At 26.4% G+C, this 19961-nt stretch overlaps 1 protein-coding gene and 1 pseudogene across 1 annotated transcript; one reads left to right on the top strand and one right to left on the bottom strand.

Moving 5' to 3' along the window:
* Positions 1–85: 85 nt before the first annotated feature.
* LOC132917310 (major facilitator superfamily domain-containing protein 6-like) lies at positions 86–19961 on the bottom strand. Its single transcript, XM_060978004.1, has 9 exons — positions 19728–19961; positions 6690–6800; positions 4438–4802; positions 4118–4261; positions 2326–2593; positions 1958–2145; positions 1643–1779; positions 1116–1480; positions 86–379 (listed from the first exon to the last, which is right to left on the bottom strand). Exons 2-9 carry the CDS (start codon positions 6748–6750, stop codon positions 216–218), a joined length of 1692 nt encoding a protein of 563 aa, XP_060833987.1. The 5' UTR covers positions 6751–6800; positions 19728–19961; the 3' UTR covers positions 86–215.
* On the top strand, positions 7887–8932 carry LOC132918601 (uncharacterized; annotated as a pseudogene).

Below are 19961 nucleotides of genomic sequence, written 5' to 3'. Positions count from 1 at the left end.
AATTAATACATTAAAACTATTTTTTTAATTAATATTTATAGTAAAGTTCAAACTATAAATCATAAAAAAAAATTTAGTAGTATAGCTTATAAATTATATATCATTAAAAATTATTTAAGGTATTTATAAATATATATAAATTACTTAACATTGTTATTTATAAGTGTTTGGTAAAAACATTAAATTTAGTAGTTTAAGCTTATACAAATATAATTTCAATTTATGGTACCTTCTCCTTTTATATTTTTCTTACTGAACACAATAAATAATACATGAAGAATACCCATCAATAAGGAACCGCAAGAAAATAACTTAAATGTTGATTCTCCTCCAAATTTTTCGTAAAAAAATCCACCTATCAAACCACCTAAAGATATACCTAAAAAAAGAATTTATAAATAGCATTAAATACATAGGCTCATAGTCTCGTGAATATTACAAACATGATTATAGATTATTTCTACATAATAAAATAAAATATTTATTGATAAAAACAATCAATTGAATATTCCATAAACAATAAATTATCAGTTAACCATATTATTATTCAAAATTATTTACTAATTATTTTCAATTAAATATGCTGGATGAACAAAAAATAAGTTAATAATTGTATTAATAAACTTTAATATAATCTATGATGGTATATATGAGTGTTCTAATAATATTATGTACCTATATATATTCTATATAGATTGTAAAATATTAAATTTATAGTTAGTGTCATAAATGTATCTACTGATTTAGTTAGAAAACATATTTTTAAAAACTTCATGTAGCTATTTTAAGATCAACAATATCTTATAGTGTTGATATAGATAATGTGGTTACTATTTGAAGGTAAGTAATTTTTCAATTATTTAATGACACAATATTATTATTTTTCTATATTTATGCATCGATTATAGTTATAAAGTATAATTAATGATTTATTAAGTTAATCAAGATAAACTTTATACACCAGAAACACATTTTGTTAGTCATAATATATCATAATATAGGTTTAAAAAATTATATGTAAATATAAAAATATCTACCACGCAGTTAAAATGAATCAATAATTCAATAAATGACCATCGATCTAATATCATAAACACTTGGACACATATACATACCTACACCTTCAAATAGGGCTCCAGAAAATCCTACCACAGTGGTGATAGCACTTACAGGAGCAACGATTTTTGCGTATTCCATCATTACAGCGTGACACAATCCGAATGTTATGCCATTGGTGAATTCAATTGGCAGTATCCAAATAGGGTTAGTTATAATAGAATACAAGTAAAACCTAATAGCAAAAGTGAAAAGACCTAAGGCCATGCAATTTGTATGACCAATTCGTTTAATAATCCAACCAGAAAAAAATAAAAATGGCATTTCACCACCAATACATTGAATTCCAATGGCTGATCCCTGCAATGTTTTTATCCACAATTGATTTTCACTGTGATACTTCTGAGTTAAATCCTCCATATACCTATAAAACAAAAAAGTTAAATCCATAACGTATAAGCTACAAATAAATGACTTTAAAAACTATATTATGAATAGGTAATAGTTTTTTTAACAAAATCAAAAAATAATTATTTAATGTTAAACATTGAAATAACATTTTTAAATATAAAATTAAGTATATTACCAAAAAAGGTAATTCCACACCATAGATGTACAAACACCCATCAATATGATCCATATAAAGAATATTACAATATTTATATTAGTTATTAATTTGAATATGTCTGATAGTGTATTTTTAGATCCAATTGTCTCAGTTATCTTCAATAAATCGTGTAAACATAAAAAAAAAATAATTTATTATCATATAGTTGAAGGTTTAATATTACTAAATTTCTACAGTCTACAATTCAAATTTCAAATGTCATAGAGTACATATTTATGATGTCATATAACACTAATTATTGGTAACGAAATGCAATAAATATGAAAAACTTACTTTTATTTTATAAGCTACCATAAAATCACACAATATGATTAAAAGACACAGATAGTAAATTGGTAAGTAGTTCTTGTGAATATCACTATCACTAAAATAATCAACAAGTGCTCCACCAAATATCGAGAAGAGTCCCCAACTAATAGATCCCCAACACCTTTGTTTACCGTAATCTTCAAGTCTAGTTCCTGAATAAAATAACAATAATAGCACAGATTAAAATATTATATTTGCATGACTATATATTATAAATTTTACCAATAGTGTGACAATATACACTGCACTTTACGTTCTCTAAATCGTAACTTATTTTTTCATTTTTGTGAGATAAATTATATATAGTCAACTTTAAAATATAAAACAATCACCTAAGAGATCAAGGCAAATTGGGTCTTGAAGACTCCAAGTTATTGCTTGACTAATCCAAAATAAACTCATAACAATGAAATATTCCCAGAACTGATGTAAGCCGAAAATGCTTCCTTCAAATACTGTAGTGGTAGCTAATTCCATTATAACATCATTCGAACAGTCTATCTTACATCGAGTGCTCACTGGTTTTAGACATGTAGGAAAAAATACTTGAGTTTCTTTGAATTGCACCAATTTTACTTCAAACCCGTAATTGTTTTCTATCTAATAACGTATATATAGTAAAAAAATACAAATAACTTAAACAACATGTAACATTATGAAAATAATAATAATAATAATAATAATAATAATAATTGATGACCCTGATGGATGTGTTAAATTTTCATTCAATCACCATAGATTACGAAAAAAGATTCTGAGCAGAAACGATATATCAGCCTATACCAATAAGGCAATAACTAATAAGTATATTTCATGTTATGTTTTTTGATATTATTATCAGGAAAATAAATTTATTTTATTATTAGTAATATAGTAGGCTGAATTAATTTCATGGATTTTTAATTACAAAATTATTTGAAAATTATTAAAATTTTAAATTTAAACTCTTATATAAAAATTTTGTGACTATAATTTTAGAAAAATTCAGATTAAATACTTTTCGAGTTATATTAGATCAAATTAAAGAAAGTTTCAACAGCAGTTTTTCAGTTAATAAGAAATTAATAGCTGATATTTAATTTATAGTACCTAAGAATATTGTCATTCTATACTAAATATACCAAAAGCTGCTTTAAAAGAATTAGCATATCTTGTAACATAGATCGTGATTGATTAAAACTAGAACTTCAACATTTTTCAAAAGTATACCCAAACTTATCGAATTCTGTATAGAAAAGAACAAAACCAATATACTTGGAACCCGAAACCTAGGAAAAAAATGATTTAAAATTGGATCGATGTTTCCTTACAAGATCGATGGCGTAGATATTCGTTTTATTTACAATGTTTATTTAATCATGATTAATAATTGTTGCTTATGGTTTTATGTAATGTAGTTTTCAGTAATCACGATTAAAAAAATTGCTTACATTATGTTTATAGTTTGATATACAACTTAAATTTGTATGTGTCTGCTTTTATTTTACTATGTGAAGCATATAAATTGTTTTAACTGTATCAGTTACAAAAGTTAACTGCGAACAGACGTTTAATAAGCTGAAATTAATAAAAAATAGATTAAGATTACATTTAACTCAGAAAAATTTGGAGTCTCTGTTTTTAATGTCTGTAGAAAAAGGGTTGTTGCATGGAATATATGTGTTTGAAACCCTGAAGTAGTAAAATATTTAAAAGACTCATCCACCATAATGCAACAAATATTAAATTTATAAATTAAAATGAACAAATTATATATATTATTTAATATATCATTCATCCATAAATAAGAATTTTTCACATATTATAATCGATTAATGTGAAACACTATTTTGTGGTAATAATATATTTGATGAATTTATATGCTGCAATAATTGTATTTGATATAAAAAAGTCTATAAATGCAAGGACCTTTATAATATATATACGCATTGGTTATAAAATTAGCCATAATTGAGCGCAGTGAGTGGCAAATATTTTGAACATAGATACTAACAATACATTTTTGGCCACTTAAATCTTCTCCACCCGGGCTGATTAAGTACTCCCAGACAACCCCTGTACTTAATTATAATTTTATAAACTTATAACAATTTTTGATACAATAACATAAAATTTACAATTTACCTGATCTCTCAAATTGTTAAACAATGATACATTGAAATGTGCAAAATTATTGTTTGTATTCATGTTGTATTGTGGTACACAATAATCCATACTCCAAGATTTACATATCTCATCCAAAAATGATTTATCTGGTTGACAATACAACTAAAAAGAATATAGAAAAAATATATCGTCAATGCAATCATAATTTAAACTTTTTAATTTATTTTAAATTATAATATTCAATATGTAGGTCTTAAACTCGTAGATAATACTACATAATAAAATACGTAAAACACCGTTTTAAAATTATCGTAAAATTTTACTAATTTATAACGCACTTGACATGTAATTGACATAGAATTATTTGCTATGAGTTTTTTTAAACTGTCGTCGCATTTAGGCAACTGACCGTCAACGTTTGAACAAACGTCTAATACTGTTGTGGTGTTGCAACTTAAAATGGCAGCCGTTTCCGTTGGTAGTTTCTGAATAAAGTTTAACACAAATGCGGCTAAGCCACACGTCAAAACAAATACTAGAAACGTAATTCTTTTCACGGGAAATTTATCAACTATTAATCCAATAATAGGCTTGACTAAAAAGGCTAAAATAGATAAATATGTGTAAAGATAACCAACTAACATCGGTGAATAGCCCATTTGTTTAGCTATGGTCGGTGAAAATCCTACGATAGAAGCAATACCTGAAAAACCAAAGTTGTTATTTAATCCATAAGTTGGTGAATAAAGGTTTATTGTGGGCTATCTAAAACTAAAATGTAAAAATATGGAACTATAATCAAATCAACATAATTGGAAAAGAGGCATAAATTATAGTACTTATCAACCTATATAATCAAATTACTAGGTACAGTTATGTAAGCCTACATGTTTTGATGGGGCACCATAAATGCCCGGAAAATAATTTCACAGACCGTACAAATATGGAATAAATCAGTAATCCTACGGACCGGGATTTATTTAATTTCCGGGATTTTACATGCGTTCATTACCTATGTCCTACACAATATAAACAATATATATCATAGCTCATAGGTAACCCTTATCCAAGTAGACAATTCTATGCAAAGAAAAATTTTATTTATCAAATCAATTAAATTAAATTTGAAACACTAACATTTTAAACCCTTGCATATAAATCCGATCTCTAACTTACCTAACCTCTGTATACTTTCATTTTTCTTACATTCTTATAATAAATAATTGTTTTATTTATGTCTTCATTTCTGAATTTTTAATTACTTATAAGTTACAATGCAATGTTAATAATCTAATAGTTTAAATTTTACGATGATTACTTGAAATAAGACACTAATTTTCAAATGTATGAAAAGGTACCTAGCCATTTACAATCAACTGACAATTCATGGTATAACGAGTTTCAAGAGACCAAGAAAAAAGTTTGTTATATCGAGAGTTTGTTACATCGATATTTGTAGTAAGTACTACAATATTTTCAAGAAAATCACAGTTTCGTTTGTTTTATCTAAATTTTTGTAATGCCGAACTTCGTTACCTCACAAATGACTATGCACTGCGTATTGTATGTTATATTTGATAAACCAAAATAAAATATAGCAAAGTAGTTATACTATATATCGATATAAATCATAAATATAGGGACATTTTAGGCTATTCAAGATAGATTACCATTAAATAGTACACAATATAGGTAAACAGTATAAAAATATTACAGACAGCTTACGATATAAAATAATATATAACATTATAAATTATAATATTACTCCGGGTATTAGTAATAGTTTTGAAAATTGATTTAAATTGTTATTATTAAATACAAGTTCCAAGTTAAAATTAAAAATATGATTCAAAATTTAACTCCCGCCAATAAATTAATATTTCAATGTTTAATAATTTATATTGTATTAAGTCATAAAAGGAAGTTCTAGAAGAAATTATACGGTAAGTTGTTTATTATTGTCACTATGCAAAATTAAATGAATTTACTTACATTAATATAAGGTGTAATCTAGGTTTTGAAAAAATAATTATACACATATAAAAATTAAAATGTTCATTAGGTATTTAAGAAATCGCTATTGCTACTCGTGTTTATTGGTTTTTATTTATTATCGATTAAATTTTAATTGAAATAATGTAAAAACTTTAGTTTGTTGACACATTTAAAAAGCAATAATTAAAAAAAAAATTGAATTATGATTCAAACATCTATATTTTATTTGAAACCAAGTAAAAAGTTGTGTGTGCTTGTGGGGGGATTAAACATTTATAAGGACGGAAATATATTAAATGGCTAGGGGCAATCCTCGCTATGACTCTGTTTGGTACCTACATATTATTTCATAATTTTATGTTTATAATTGGCCACTTTTAACATGCATATTTGCATTTAATATATCTTTATTCTTTAGTTTATATAATTTTAGTTTCTACTCGTATAACCTACACGAGATTAAACTAGTTAGCAATAATATTTATTCATATCTTATAAACCTACATAAATGTAATTACAAAATTGTTAGATATCATTGTAAATAAAATATTATTTAAAAATATTGATTGATATATTGCTAAACACTTATACTTACCACCCATATACAGAAAATAATGAAATTTCATTCGCAGCATACGTTTATTTACTGAAAACATTTTTGATAAATAGTTTTGAATTTTTAGATTTTTATCATTAATAAGTAAACCTGAAAAAATTAAAAATTGCTATAAAATATCTTTGATTATTGTAATTTAAATTTTATTCACTATACCTAATTATTATTTATAATACATACTTATCGTTATCTACTAAAGGTATTATGTATTATTATTATAAATATATTAACACTTATTACAACATCCATTATTTAAAAAAACTATCAACATTTTTAAAAATAATATATATTCTGAGTATCCTAACTGTACGATAAATATATTGATTTTACATCGATGATTTGCTATTTATTCATTTTTTATTATCTAAAGATGTTTTTTAGTAAAAAAAATGTTTTGATTATCAACTTAGATGGTGGATCCTAGTATAAATTTGAATCTATTTAGTGCTTTTGAGAAATTCAAATTGAAAAATGTTCAGTACTTTATAAAATAATCGGGAAATATTAAAAAATATAAAAATATTGGCTAGTATTTTAATTTTATTATTAAAATAATTGTTTGGTAACTTTGGTCCCCAAAAAGTTAGACTATATTTGCCCAGTATTGTTTTTTATCGTATACATTATAATGATTTATCATTAAATTAAAATTGAACACACCGGTGTCCATGACAGTGGCGAAGTACGCTCAACTCCTACTATACAGGAGAGCAATTTCCAACTTCTTCCTCTTTTTACATAATTTTAAGATGTTACAAAAAGACATTTTTGGAAAAAATATTATTTTTATCAGTATTATATTTTAAGTTTTTAATTTTGCTTAATAACGGCATACATTTTTAATTCCTTATTTCAATCACATATAAAGACAACCCGTAAAATATTGGACCACTATAATACCAGACATCTAAACTTTGAATACTTGCTGTTTAGTACTTAACTACTTGTCTGAAATTTGATTTTTTATATCGAAAAACTGCAAATTAAATTCTCATTCTAAATATTTAATTAGTAATTAGTTCAATTTTCACAGTCATCACATGCATGTACTAAGTTAAAGTTAAATATCAAAAATAATATAGTACTTTTTGTTCAAAATATAATAGCAAAAAAACTTGATGATCTCATAAAAAATATCGCAAAACGTAAAACATTAAAAAAAACATATCTTCTTTAAATTCTTATATTGAAAAATTCAACCAACTAGAAAAATGATATAATGAATTATTTAAAAATATTTCTATTATAATAGAGTAAAGTTGAAATCTTAAATTAAAAATTGTAAATATTGAAAAACGAATTATTTACAAGATGTCCCGTGAATATTTACCCATTGCGATATATCCTGAAATAATGGAGATCTTATAATTTTTTTTTTTTTTATGAGAATCACAGGGATAAGGACTACAAGTGTTTAATATTTTAATTTAATTTAATGTTTTAGTAAACATTTTTAGAAAAATAAACTACAAAATTACTGATTTTTTTTTTTTGAAATAATTAAATAAAAAATTTTTTTTAACTTTTTTATCAAAAATTTAAATTAAATTTAAATATGAAATACTTGTAGTCTTCGTCTCTGTGAATCTTTAAAAAAAATATAACTATGATATCATCATTATTTCAAGAGATATTGCAATGGGTAAATCTTCATGTGACACCATGTACTTATAAGTTTATAACATAAAAAAATAAAACCCAAATTCAACATTCTTCATTTGAACACGATATTATTGAAGAGTTAATAAATAGACAAGTAAAATAAAATAATATTATATTATTTAACCTAACCTGAAAATGAGAATAAAAGTAATTTGGAATATATTAAATAATATATTATATATTATATATTATATATTTATATATTATATATTTATATATTATATATTATATTATTTTATATTTTTACAAACTTGAACGAGAATATTGAAAATTTTACATTTTCCAGTTTTAGAAGAATTAAATCAACTACTCTTGATAAACCATCATCCAAAAAAACAAAGAAATCAAATGTATTCACTATTTTAAGTGTGCAAAAACTTAAAAAAAAACTCATTAAAAGGTCAAATGTTTACATTTTTTCGGATAAAACAATCAAACAGTGAGATGAAATGGCAAATCTCAGAACAGCACAACAAAATCGCAGAGGAAAAGGTGAACAAAATTTAATTATTAAATATATCAAATGTATCCTAAAAATCATTAGCACAACAAAAATCTGAAAAATACACCACACAACAACTTTAATTTATACTATCAAAACGTTCTTAGTTTAATTAATAAATTGTCGTATTTAAAATCTCAAATTTCCTGTACATTACAGCATGACATGATGTTTTTATATTCACTGAAAACTGACTTACAGATAATTTTATGACATCGGAATTAGCTTTTTATAATTATGATATATTGATATGTAAACACTGATTAGTGATTAATAATCAGGTTAGGTTAGGTTAGGTTAGGTATATTTTATAGGTTACTAATCAGATATTATAAATAGAACAACTCAAACAAGTTTATTCTAAAGGCGGTGGTGTGGGTACATATCACTGATCGTAATAATTTTCATTCAAAGCACATCTTAATTGAAAATAATACTACATAAAATTTAGTATTATTTAAACTTGTAAAGTTTAAACTCTTACTATTATTATTCTAATATTGTCTATTAGCTCTGTGTGTACTGTGTATCTATAGTATTTTCCAAAGTCCATTGAATATATATATAAATATATATAGAGAGAGAGTACTTATTTTGATTAAGTTATATCGTTGTATAAAAAATACCATCAAGCTAATTTCTTACTATTTGCCGATTTTAACTTACCGTCAGTAAATTTTTCAAATTTTTACTCTTATTTTGATAACCAATTAGTTTTATTAAATCTTTCTCAATTAAATTGTATAAAAAATAATAAAAACACTATTATAGATTATGTCTAGACAAATTCTACCACAATCATTAAAGTCGATTTATAATATATTAATAACCCAATTGTACCATTTGATGTATTTAACCCTTCAACAACTGTTAATTTTACACATAGTATTATAAATTATTTAGGTACCTATTATGATCAGTTTTGGACTACATTTTATCTATAATTATGTAAATAAATGTGTAGTCAAATAAAAATGATTCAAATGATTTCAAATATTATATTCCCAATAAAAATGTATTCAAACAACTTGAAATCGTTATTAATCAAATAAAATTATTTAATTAATTTTCAAACATAATTCTAATTGGTATTAAAGTATTATAGTATAATTTATATTAAATTTAATGATATTAAATCAAAAATTATTAAATTATTCGTTATATAGTAAACCTACATGTATGATGTATGTAACTCACTGCAAGCCCGTACCCAGAAAACATTTTCGTTGGGGAGGGGTTACACAAATCCCTGGTGGTGTATAAATTAATGCGGAAAAATTTATATATAGTATATGAATATTGAATACAATATTGTTGTAAATAAATAGTCCATTATCAGTACTACAGTCTCATCTAAAATAACTTAACTATTCTGTCAAAATTCCTCATAAAAAGTTCATATTTAAAAAATAAAATCATTTAAAAACAATTATTTTTGATAGACATTTTAAGTTCCAATCTGCACAAAATTACTTTTAAAACGATAAATAACGATATGTTGATTATTTTGTTATAATTTAAAAACATTATTCGTAGGAGCTTAAACTTTTATGTATTTTATATTATTATGAATTTTACTATACGCAATAACATTTTTGATTAATTTTAAAATATTATCTATTTATAGATACCTACTATATATTTATATATTTACTGTCTTATGGTATTCACATAAAGATGATATTACATTTTTAGTTACTTAAGGTAATATATAATAATATGGTACCTATAATTATATATTATTATAATTTATAATAATGAAATAATATATATATTATTTTCCGAAAAAGTTATATTAAATACTACTATAATACTAAAATTAAAATAAATTAATTTAATAGCTATATTAACAAACCATTATCATTTAGTAATATAGGCTAACTGTTTCCGCTAAAATTGTTTTTCGTATTCATTGATATATCATTGAATTAAAATTAAACACACAATGTACAACGGAGCGGATTCAGGCCCGATTCGCCGACACGAAAACCAGTCTTCGGTATAAATGGGAAAAGTTTATAATATACTAGGACATACTTACTGTGTGAATATGAACCTACTATGATATATTTGCCCCCCTGCCCCGTAAAAATGTTCTAGCTTATAATAACCGATCAGTTTAAAGTAGACTAGGCGTTGTAGGAGATATATACCTCCAAGGCAGGAATTAAATTTCTTAATATATCTTATAATAAGAGCGAAGCATTTTATGAACTAAAATGTATCAAAATATGCCACATACCTAATATATATATATAGTCAAACTCAAAATCGTAAAAATATACAACAAATATGCAAATACAAGAAAAATAATAAAAAAATATACAAGAAAATTGTAATTATTTACATCACAAATTTTTAAAATACCTATTAATAGAAATAATATTAATATTGGTACTTATATTTAAATATTGTAAAAAATATATTAGAATATATAATATACAAGGCGATTCTTTTCGAGAATAAAAATATTTTTTTTTTTACATATTTTGTATTTTTTATTGCATATTTGGATAAAAATAAATACATATATTTGTACATATTTTTTAATTTTTAATACATATGAATTCGCATCCTATTTATTATCCATAAATATATCTAGTAACTATACTACATAGTACTGTATGACCTTATAAGAGGACGTCGCACTCACATGTGCTGTCTCCGCCTTACACACGTACGACATGGTATATTTTCGTTCACCAGTTTCAATAGTGTGCTTTTAGTTTTGATATTAGACATTAGGGTGAATTGACTTATTATCAAACTTTTAGGTAAGAACATTATCTGTGTTCTCTCGTTGGTTGTTATTATACGATATTTTAATTTTTAAGTGAATTATGAACATTTTAAAATATTTATTCGATCTAATGTATTATAATGTAATTAAATATGCATTCGCATATAAAAGTTGTTTTATTTGCTGTCTGTTTATTTCATCCAAACGATTATAATATTATATCACAAATTATTAAATACATATTAGGTGAAAATACCGTGATATGGATACATCTACAGGGTTTTTTTCTCTTGTACCTATATCATGAGCTAGAGCTCGGAAGTTGATGCATTTTGCATTTATTTTTGGAACTTTTTAGAAAATGCTCTCCTGGCCACAAATAAGTTTCATTAGCATGTGAATCTGATGAAATAATTTTTATTTTAAATTTTTGGTGTCTATTACTTTTAGTCATTTTTTGACAATTTTAGGTAATTTTTCCATATTTTTAGTCATTTTTAATGATTTTACATTAGTTCACTTCTTATTGTTTCTTGTCGATTGCCATTATGCTGATAACTTACTTATAACTTTGAAATTAACACGGACTAAGATTAGTAACTATCCGATTTTATCTCACTGATTACAGTCGTCGTTGTTGTGTTGTAGTGAATATTATTGTAACTAAATTTTATTATTTTTTCGTAATATTTTCGAAATGTCGAAAATTAAAACGTTGGTTATTGGTCGTCTACGTTCACTATATTTGTAATTTTTTTATTTCATTTTTTATGTCATATTTGCATTTGTTCGGGCCGGGAACGGACAATAATAGGCCGTGCGCCCGGTCACCAAAATACTTCGCGCTTAATAAGTATTATACTAACACACCGACCGACCTATGTAAAATTGTGTTAATTGTATATAGCTCAACTAGAATTGGTTGGGTTCGCCGCGCAAATACTAGTGAGCTATGTAGTGTGGTGGTGTGTAAGTGTGTATATAGTATATGTGTTAGTGTGTACCTATACTTAAATCTAGGACGAATAGGTAACTTTATAATAAATAATGGTAACTCAAATCAAATCTGGTAAAAATATGATATAATAATAAAATAAACAAATTACGGCCCTTTTGGCCCAACAAGTAAAAAATGTATATAATAATAAAATAAACAAATTACGGCCCTTTTGGCCCAACAAGTAAAAAATGTATATAATAATAGGCCTAACCAAAATGCCGATTCGGCACAACCAGATATAATAATAATATATAAAATAATTAGGTAATAATTGCAAGTGTATAAACAGTAAATATCAAAAACTGTGTAGCCCTTATGACCAAACAGAATAAAATATAGATATAATAAAATCTAGGTAATGAAAAAAGTTATGGCCCTTCTGGCTCAATAACACAATAATTATAATATAAAACAAAACGCTATTAGAGCAGTAACCTGGTATAATTAATATAGAATATAGAAAAGAAAAGCCCTTCTGGCCTCACAATAATAAAAAAAATATATAGCGCTTTTGGCTCAACAGAGTAAATGTTAACAATACCTAATAATATAATAATAATACATAAATAACAATAAAAAATAACTCACGACTTGTCGGTGCACTGCTGGCCAGCTGCTACCTAGACCTATATACACTAAAAAATTCACACTCAACAAAGATATTCACAAAGGTATAAAAAGACGCAAATGCTACGACGACTGCGACAATGAATATAATATATGATAATAGTATAATTTAAATATGGCAATTCGCACACCGGTATATAAAATAGATATAGTAACAAATATATGGCGATTAGCGCCCACGCAATAGTTATAAAAAAAATAGCAATTCGTGCATATTTAAAAAGATATTGTTCACGACGGCCTAGCTCACGACGACGGACGGAGAAAAAAAAAAAAAAAAAAAACTGCGGCGGCCGTGTTAAACTACGCGGACCGGCGAGCCGGCGGCCGCAGATAACACGCCGATACCTGTTTTGCATAATATTATATAATTCACAAGACACAAAATATAATTAAAACAAAAATAAATATAAAAATAACGGCTGGTGCGCGCGAGTGTTTGTGTGTGTGTGTGTGTGTGTCGATCGGTTGTTCGTCCGTAACCGCTAGTATTATACACTATTATATCCTATTCTATGGCGGCAACAGCATTTTTATAAGGTATTTTTTAATGTTTTTAAGGTCATCAACTTCCGAGCCCTAGACTCATGACTTATATAGTACCTACCTACCTTTTAAAATTTTAATTTTGTAGATTTATTGATAAAAATAGTATAGTAATGTCGTAGTTTCCATTTTAGCAACAAATAATATATCATAGGTACTTACTTTCTTTCGATTAGTTTCAAAGGCCTGTATAACTCTACTAGGTAAACACAGAGTTATTGTATGATCTAAACTCTAAATTATGCACGAAGATTTATATGGATCACATTAAAATTGCATCAAGATTATCAAAAATTGAATAAACCTAAGAGTAATATAAATAATGACAGCCGTAGTGTGATTCAACGGATGTTCACACGAAAACTGGCTATACTTATTTAATTGGTGACTGTAATATAGTGACCCAGTGCCATAGCCAGGGGGTGGGGTTGGCACTGGGGGCACGTGCCCTCCGAAATATTTTTTTTTTAGCTACAGTATACTAGTATCTTGCACAAACCCAAAGATATTTTTATAAGTTATATCATTAATATATATATATTTATTTAATTCAAGGAAAATCCATGATAACGATAAATGATATTAATATAGTTATATAGTTATATTAACAAACACATTAATATATGGTTTAGGTTTACAATTGCAATAATATTAATACATTATTGTTATGTTAAATGTATGGGAACCATAATTTGTTAACATAACAGTAATCGTAAAAAAAGTAGATGTGTAGTAAACAATTTATTTACAAAAGTAATAGGTGATATTCTAGCATTGCATAAATTTGAAAAAAAAAATGAAGTACCCCCTCCTCAAAAAAAAATATATCCTGACTACAGCATTGTAGTAACCTAAATTAGTAGCCAGTAGGTAACGTGAAAAACAATAATTTTATTCAAAATTTTCATGGGCTTGTTTAGAATTCTTATCTAAGATTTTGGTTTTTGGTTAAATACACGAATAAAAAAAATGTATACGTTAGTTTTATATAATATAACATGATAATTGCATAACTCATAATTCATTAATCATGTCTATTTGTGATAATTAGGGCCCAGATTTATATGCAAAAGCATATTCTTCTATAATTCATCTAGAATAATTTTGATTACAAATGTCAACGTTTCGTAATGTGTAGATTCTATGGTTAATTTTTTTTTGCGTATTTTTGCATATTTGAACGAAAATGCATATTTATTGCATATTTCTTTATAGTTGCATAAATGTTTCATATTCTAAAATTCATAGATTTTACGTGTGTAAAAATATCTACTGTCGATCGTAAGTAATCCATTATAAAGGAGGGCCAGGAATAGATTTCGCTAGAGCTAAACTTAAAAATGTTTTGACAAAAAATCGTGAATATTCAACATTGAAATAATAATCCGCGCTCTTTTTATAATTTATTTATTTAAATCTCCTTCGGATAGAAGACGCATGAACACTCTCTCCGCACATCTAAAAATACTACTCTCAAACCTTAGAAACGAATCGTTTTCCAACTATTTATCTTCCCTTACATCACAAGACGGCTCACTATGGAGAGCTACCAAAAAAGCCCTAAAAGACAAACCCTCATACTCAGCTCTCAAAAAACGGGATAACACATGGGCCATAGATGATGTACTCGTAGATAAAGCAGAAACCTTCAAAACCCACCTTACCGAGGTCTTCAAGCCACACGTTACCACAAACAATCCCGCCTTCTATAACGAAATTGACGAATTTCTGTCATCCCCTCTACAAATGTCCTTACCTCCGAAAGCGTTCTCTCCCGCTGAAGTACAACACTACATCTCCACTTTTCCAAAAAGGAAAGCTCCCGGATCTGATCTCATAACATTTAAAATCGCCAAAAACCTCCCCAAAAAGACTATAATACTCCTCACTTATATCTTCAACGCAACTCTACGCCTTACCTATTTTCCACTCCAATGGAAATCCTCTATTATAATATTAATTCCTTAATTCCAAAACCCGGCAAACCTCCTGAATCTCCCTCGTCATACAGACCAATTAGTCTCCTACCATTTTTTTCTAAAGTTCTCGAAAAATTAATCCTCAAGAGAATAAATCCAATTATTAATAATTCCGAAACTATTCCCAATACACAATTTGGTTTCTGAAATCAGCATTCCACAATCCATCAAATAAACAGGATTACAGACTCAATTGCATCAGCATTAGAGAAAAACAATATTGTACCGCAGCTTTCCTTGATGTCGCACAGGCCTTCGACCGTGTATGGCACGATGGTCTCCTATACAAATTAAAGAAAATCCTTCCGCCTACGTTTTACCTGTTTTTTAAATCTTACCTTCACGAGCGCCAGTTCGCTGTACGATACCGCTCCTCTTTATCTGACCAGTCCGAAATTCAAGCTGGAGTTCCCCAAGGTGCAATTGCAGCCCCTTTGCTATTCAACATATTTATTGCGGACCAGCCTACTTCCACTAATACCCTTGTCGCAGAATACGCTGATGATAAAGCAATTATCTCAACTCATGAAAATCCACTCATAGCTTCAAACATGCTTCAATATCACCTCACTCAAATTGAATCCTGGTGTAAAAACTGGAAAGTAAAATTAATGAATCCAAATCTTGCCACATAACTTTCACACTAAAACAAGGCCTGTGTCCTCAAATCACATTCAACAACATCCAAATTCCTACTTCACTCACCACAAAATACCTAGGTATCAACTTCGACAAAAAATTAACGTGGAATCGCCATATCCACACCTCCAAAATTAAGCCAAACTCTCGCCTTCGTTCCCTTAACTACTTTTTAAACTCTAAATCCAAACTCTCAATCAGTACCAAACTAACACTATACAAAAGCCTGATAAAACTTATTTGGACATACGGTGTCCAAATCTGGGGTTCAGCAAAAAAATCCAATATTAAAAAAATTCAAGTTGTCCAAAATAAAACTCTACGCTTAATTACAAATGCGCCTTTCTATGTCTCGAACCACACCTTACACACTGACTTAAAACTGCTAACTGTACAAGAAATAGCCTCTAGATTCTACAAACGCTACCACAAATCACTTCACGTTCATTCGAACATTCTTGCAAAAAATCTTTCCAACCCAATGCCTGGAAACCCCCCAAAAAGACTTAAGAGGAAATGGTGTCGCGACCTACTCCTCAAATAAATAAATAAATAAAAAAGCCGGAGTGTCGTCGGTGGGCTGCTTCTCCACTCAAGTCCCTCTGTTCATTTATTTCTATTTCTGTTCTCTATTATGCTTATTATACTAAATATTGTATATTTTGTATAATTCAAATAAAAGTATAAAAAAAAAAAAATTTATTTAAATCAATCTACAATTTTGTCAAAATTACAACTTCAAACATCGATAAAAAAAATTGCCCATTCGTTTATATATTTTTAAATAGGTACCTAACTTTATGGAGTATTTACGTCTTGTACTTATATGAAATCTTTTATCTTATATTAAATTGTTAAACATTTTGACTAAGCATAAACAATTCATTTCTGATTTTTTTAACTAATTAAAAGTAGTTTTTACTTTTTTTCTCATAAAATTAATAATTATACTTTTGTCAAAACTTGAAAAATAAAGCATACTAAGTATTTTATTATTAAAAAAAAATTATTAAAATTATCAAAAATAGAATTTGTAAAATTTATTTTTATAAGTATATGCACTTACATATTTTAATCAATGATTTAGTATAAACAAAATTACCTTCAAACCTTCAACATTTGCTAAAGCGATGGTAAATCATTATACATTTTACTTTGTTAATACCCTATTTATTGTAATAATCAAATACGTTATTTATTATTACATATAATAAATTATATGCTAGGATATTTATACTGTTCTTCATAACACATTTTTACCAGTAGGTAAAAATATCCTACTATATTTCACCTGGGAGGTAAATATATCCTAGAAAGTTTAATCTAATCGGTAAGTATATTATAGTATATTTTTACCCCTTATTGAATAATTTTACCGGTGGGGTATTAAATCCTAGGTTATTTTTACCGGGAGTATAAATATCCTAGATTATTTTTATTAAGGGGGTAAAAATATCCGGAGTTAAAAATCGCCTGTTACAATCACGACGGAGCGGTAACCACTTGGCACTTACATATTTTTTTTATATATACAGTCGCTAGAACCGCGATTGGCGCAAATCAAATTGAAACTTTTATGTAAATTACTAAATAATATGATTGATTGTCCTGAATTATTGAAAAATATATTTTTTTTAAATAAACCCAATAAACTGCCAATCTTTTAATTGATTTTACACATTTGTATTTAAATTATTGTTTTTTAGTTATTAGTAATATTAACTGAATATCTTTATTTTTAATTATATAAACACTAATTAACATTTTAAATACAATTAAACAATAGATAACAATATAACGATAACGTATTATTTTTAACATATCATATAACCATTATTTTGATTTTAGGGTAATAAGTAAAAGTTTTTCAATTTTTCAAAGCATGTAATGATTTACTATGAAAAAACCCACCATGATAATAACTTCATAAACATATACATATACATATATTAGTGTACAAAGCGTTAGCTTAATATTTAAAAAAAAATTTAATCTCTATAGTTAAAAGTGATTTTAAAAACATAAATATATATTATTTATAAATTATGAATTTTTAGCATCCATTTTCATTGTATTTCATGTTATATTTACGTTAAAGGTTCATAGATACCTACATCGTCTGTCGTGTCAAGTGACTTTCGTCGTGTTCTGATTGGCGGTGATAATCATAGCATCATTTACCAACCAAGCTATGTTCTACCATGAAATTTCAAGTATTACGTCAATTTTTTCGCTTTAATATGACACGACAGACATCAGACGACATGGCCATGAATCTGCTTTAGACACATAGATTATAATAGGTTAGGACTGTAAGGTACCTTTATATGATGGTACTTGTGCTTACCACCAGATTTAAATATAGAGATTGTATATTACACATTAGTTATACCTAAACAATAATACAATATGGACTTCTACCATACCAACTGCCCGCGATGTAAGTAGTCATCAGGACTTAACGTGGTATATTTATAAATAATAAATGTATATAACCATTGAATGAATATACATATATAGGTAATTTTAGGTATATATATATATATTTTAATAAATGAATTATAACATTATTAAAAATTAAAATGTAAATGAAGTTAGGTTGAATGAACAAATCATTACCTACCTACTTCTTAATCAATAGTACTCGGATTAGGAATAAAGATTTAATTAATTTTAAGTACATATGCCTATCTATCTATGTTTATATAACTCATATTATAGAACACAGGCACACTCTCTCGTGTGTAATATTATATTACACCTATACCTATGTCCTATATTTAAAAATATAACCACTTCAAGTAAAGATTTAAACATTTTAAACCATACAACGATAACTGATAAGATATTTATAATTTACATTGTTTTTATTATTTGCGAACATATTGAATGTCTGTATACATGAATATGGAATACATTAATACCTATACGGTATACATAAGATTAGTAAGATTTGTTTTAATTAAATATATCTACCAAGTACGTAAATTACTACACTATACAGTTCTTATTTAAATGTGGATATTACTCGTAAGCAAGTTGAGTTGGTAGATGTATTATTTTAACACCTAATAATGATAATAAACACAGTTAAATTCACTGAAATATAATAATGTTTAAGAATAGTCAGATAACTAGATAAGTATAGCTATCTAAATCTTTTTATTTTAGAGTACACGCACCTATTATAATAGGTATGCTGTAAAAAATACTGATATGATACTAGCGGTAAAAGTACCCTACATTGGCTAAATTTAACCAGAAACATTTTTATCTATCATAATATTAAATTCATTATTTTAATTAAAAATATATTACATACCTGAAGAATTATGATATTGAGGCTTTAATTTTTTTTTATATATACACAGCAAACAGGAACAAAAACAGTTGCATATAATTTTCACCGAACCTGTAGATACCTATTCGTAAAAATATAATTTACATTAACATAATACAAATTAAATCATACACCAATTAAAAGTTATCTAATACGCTACACAGCTACACTACAATTATTATTATAGTAACATAATCGATGATAATTGTACAGTTT

Source organism: Rhopalosiphum padi, chromosome 1, assembly GCF_020882245.1.
Source record: "Rhopalosiphum padi isolate XX-2018 chromosome 1, ASM2088224v1, whole genome shotgun sequence".
Taxonomy (NCBI): Eukaryota; Metazoa; Arthropoda; class Insecta; order Hemiptera; family Aphididae; genus Rhopalosiphum; species Rhopalosiphum padi.
Note: the sequence above shows the minus strand (reverse complement) of the source record. Positions and strands in the feature narration are given on the sequence as shown.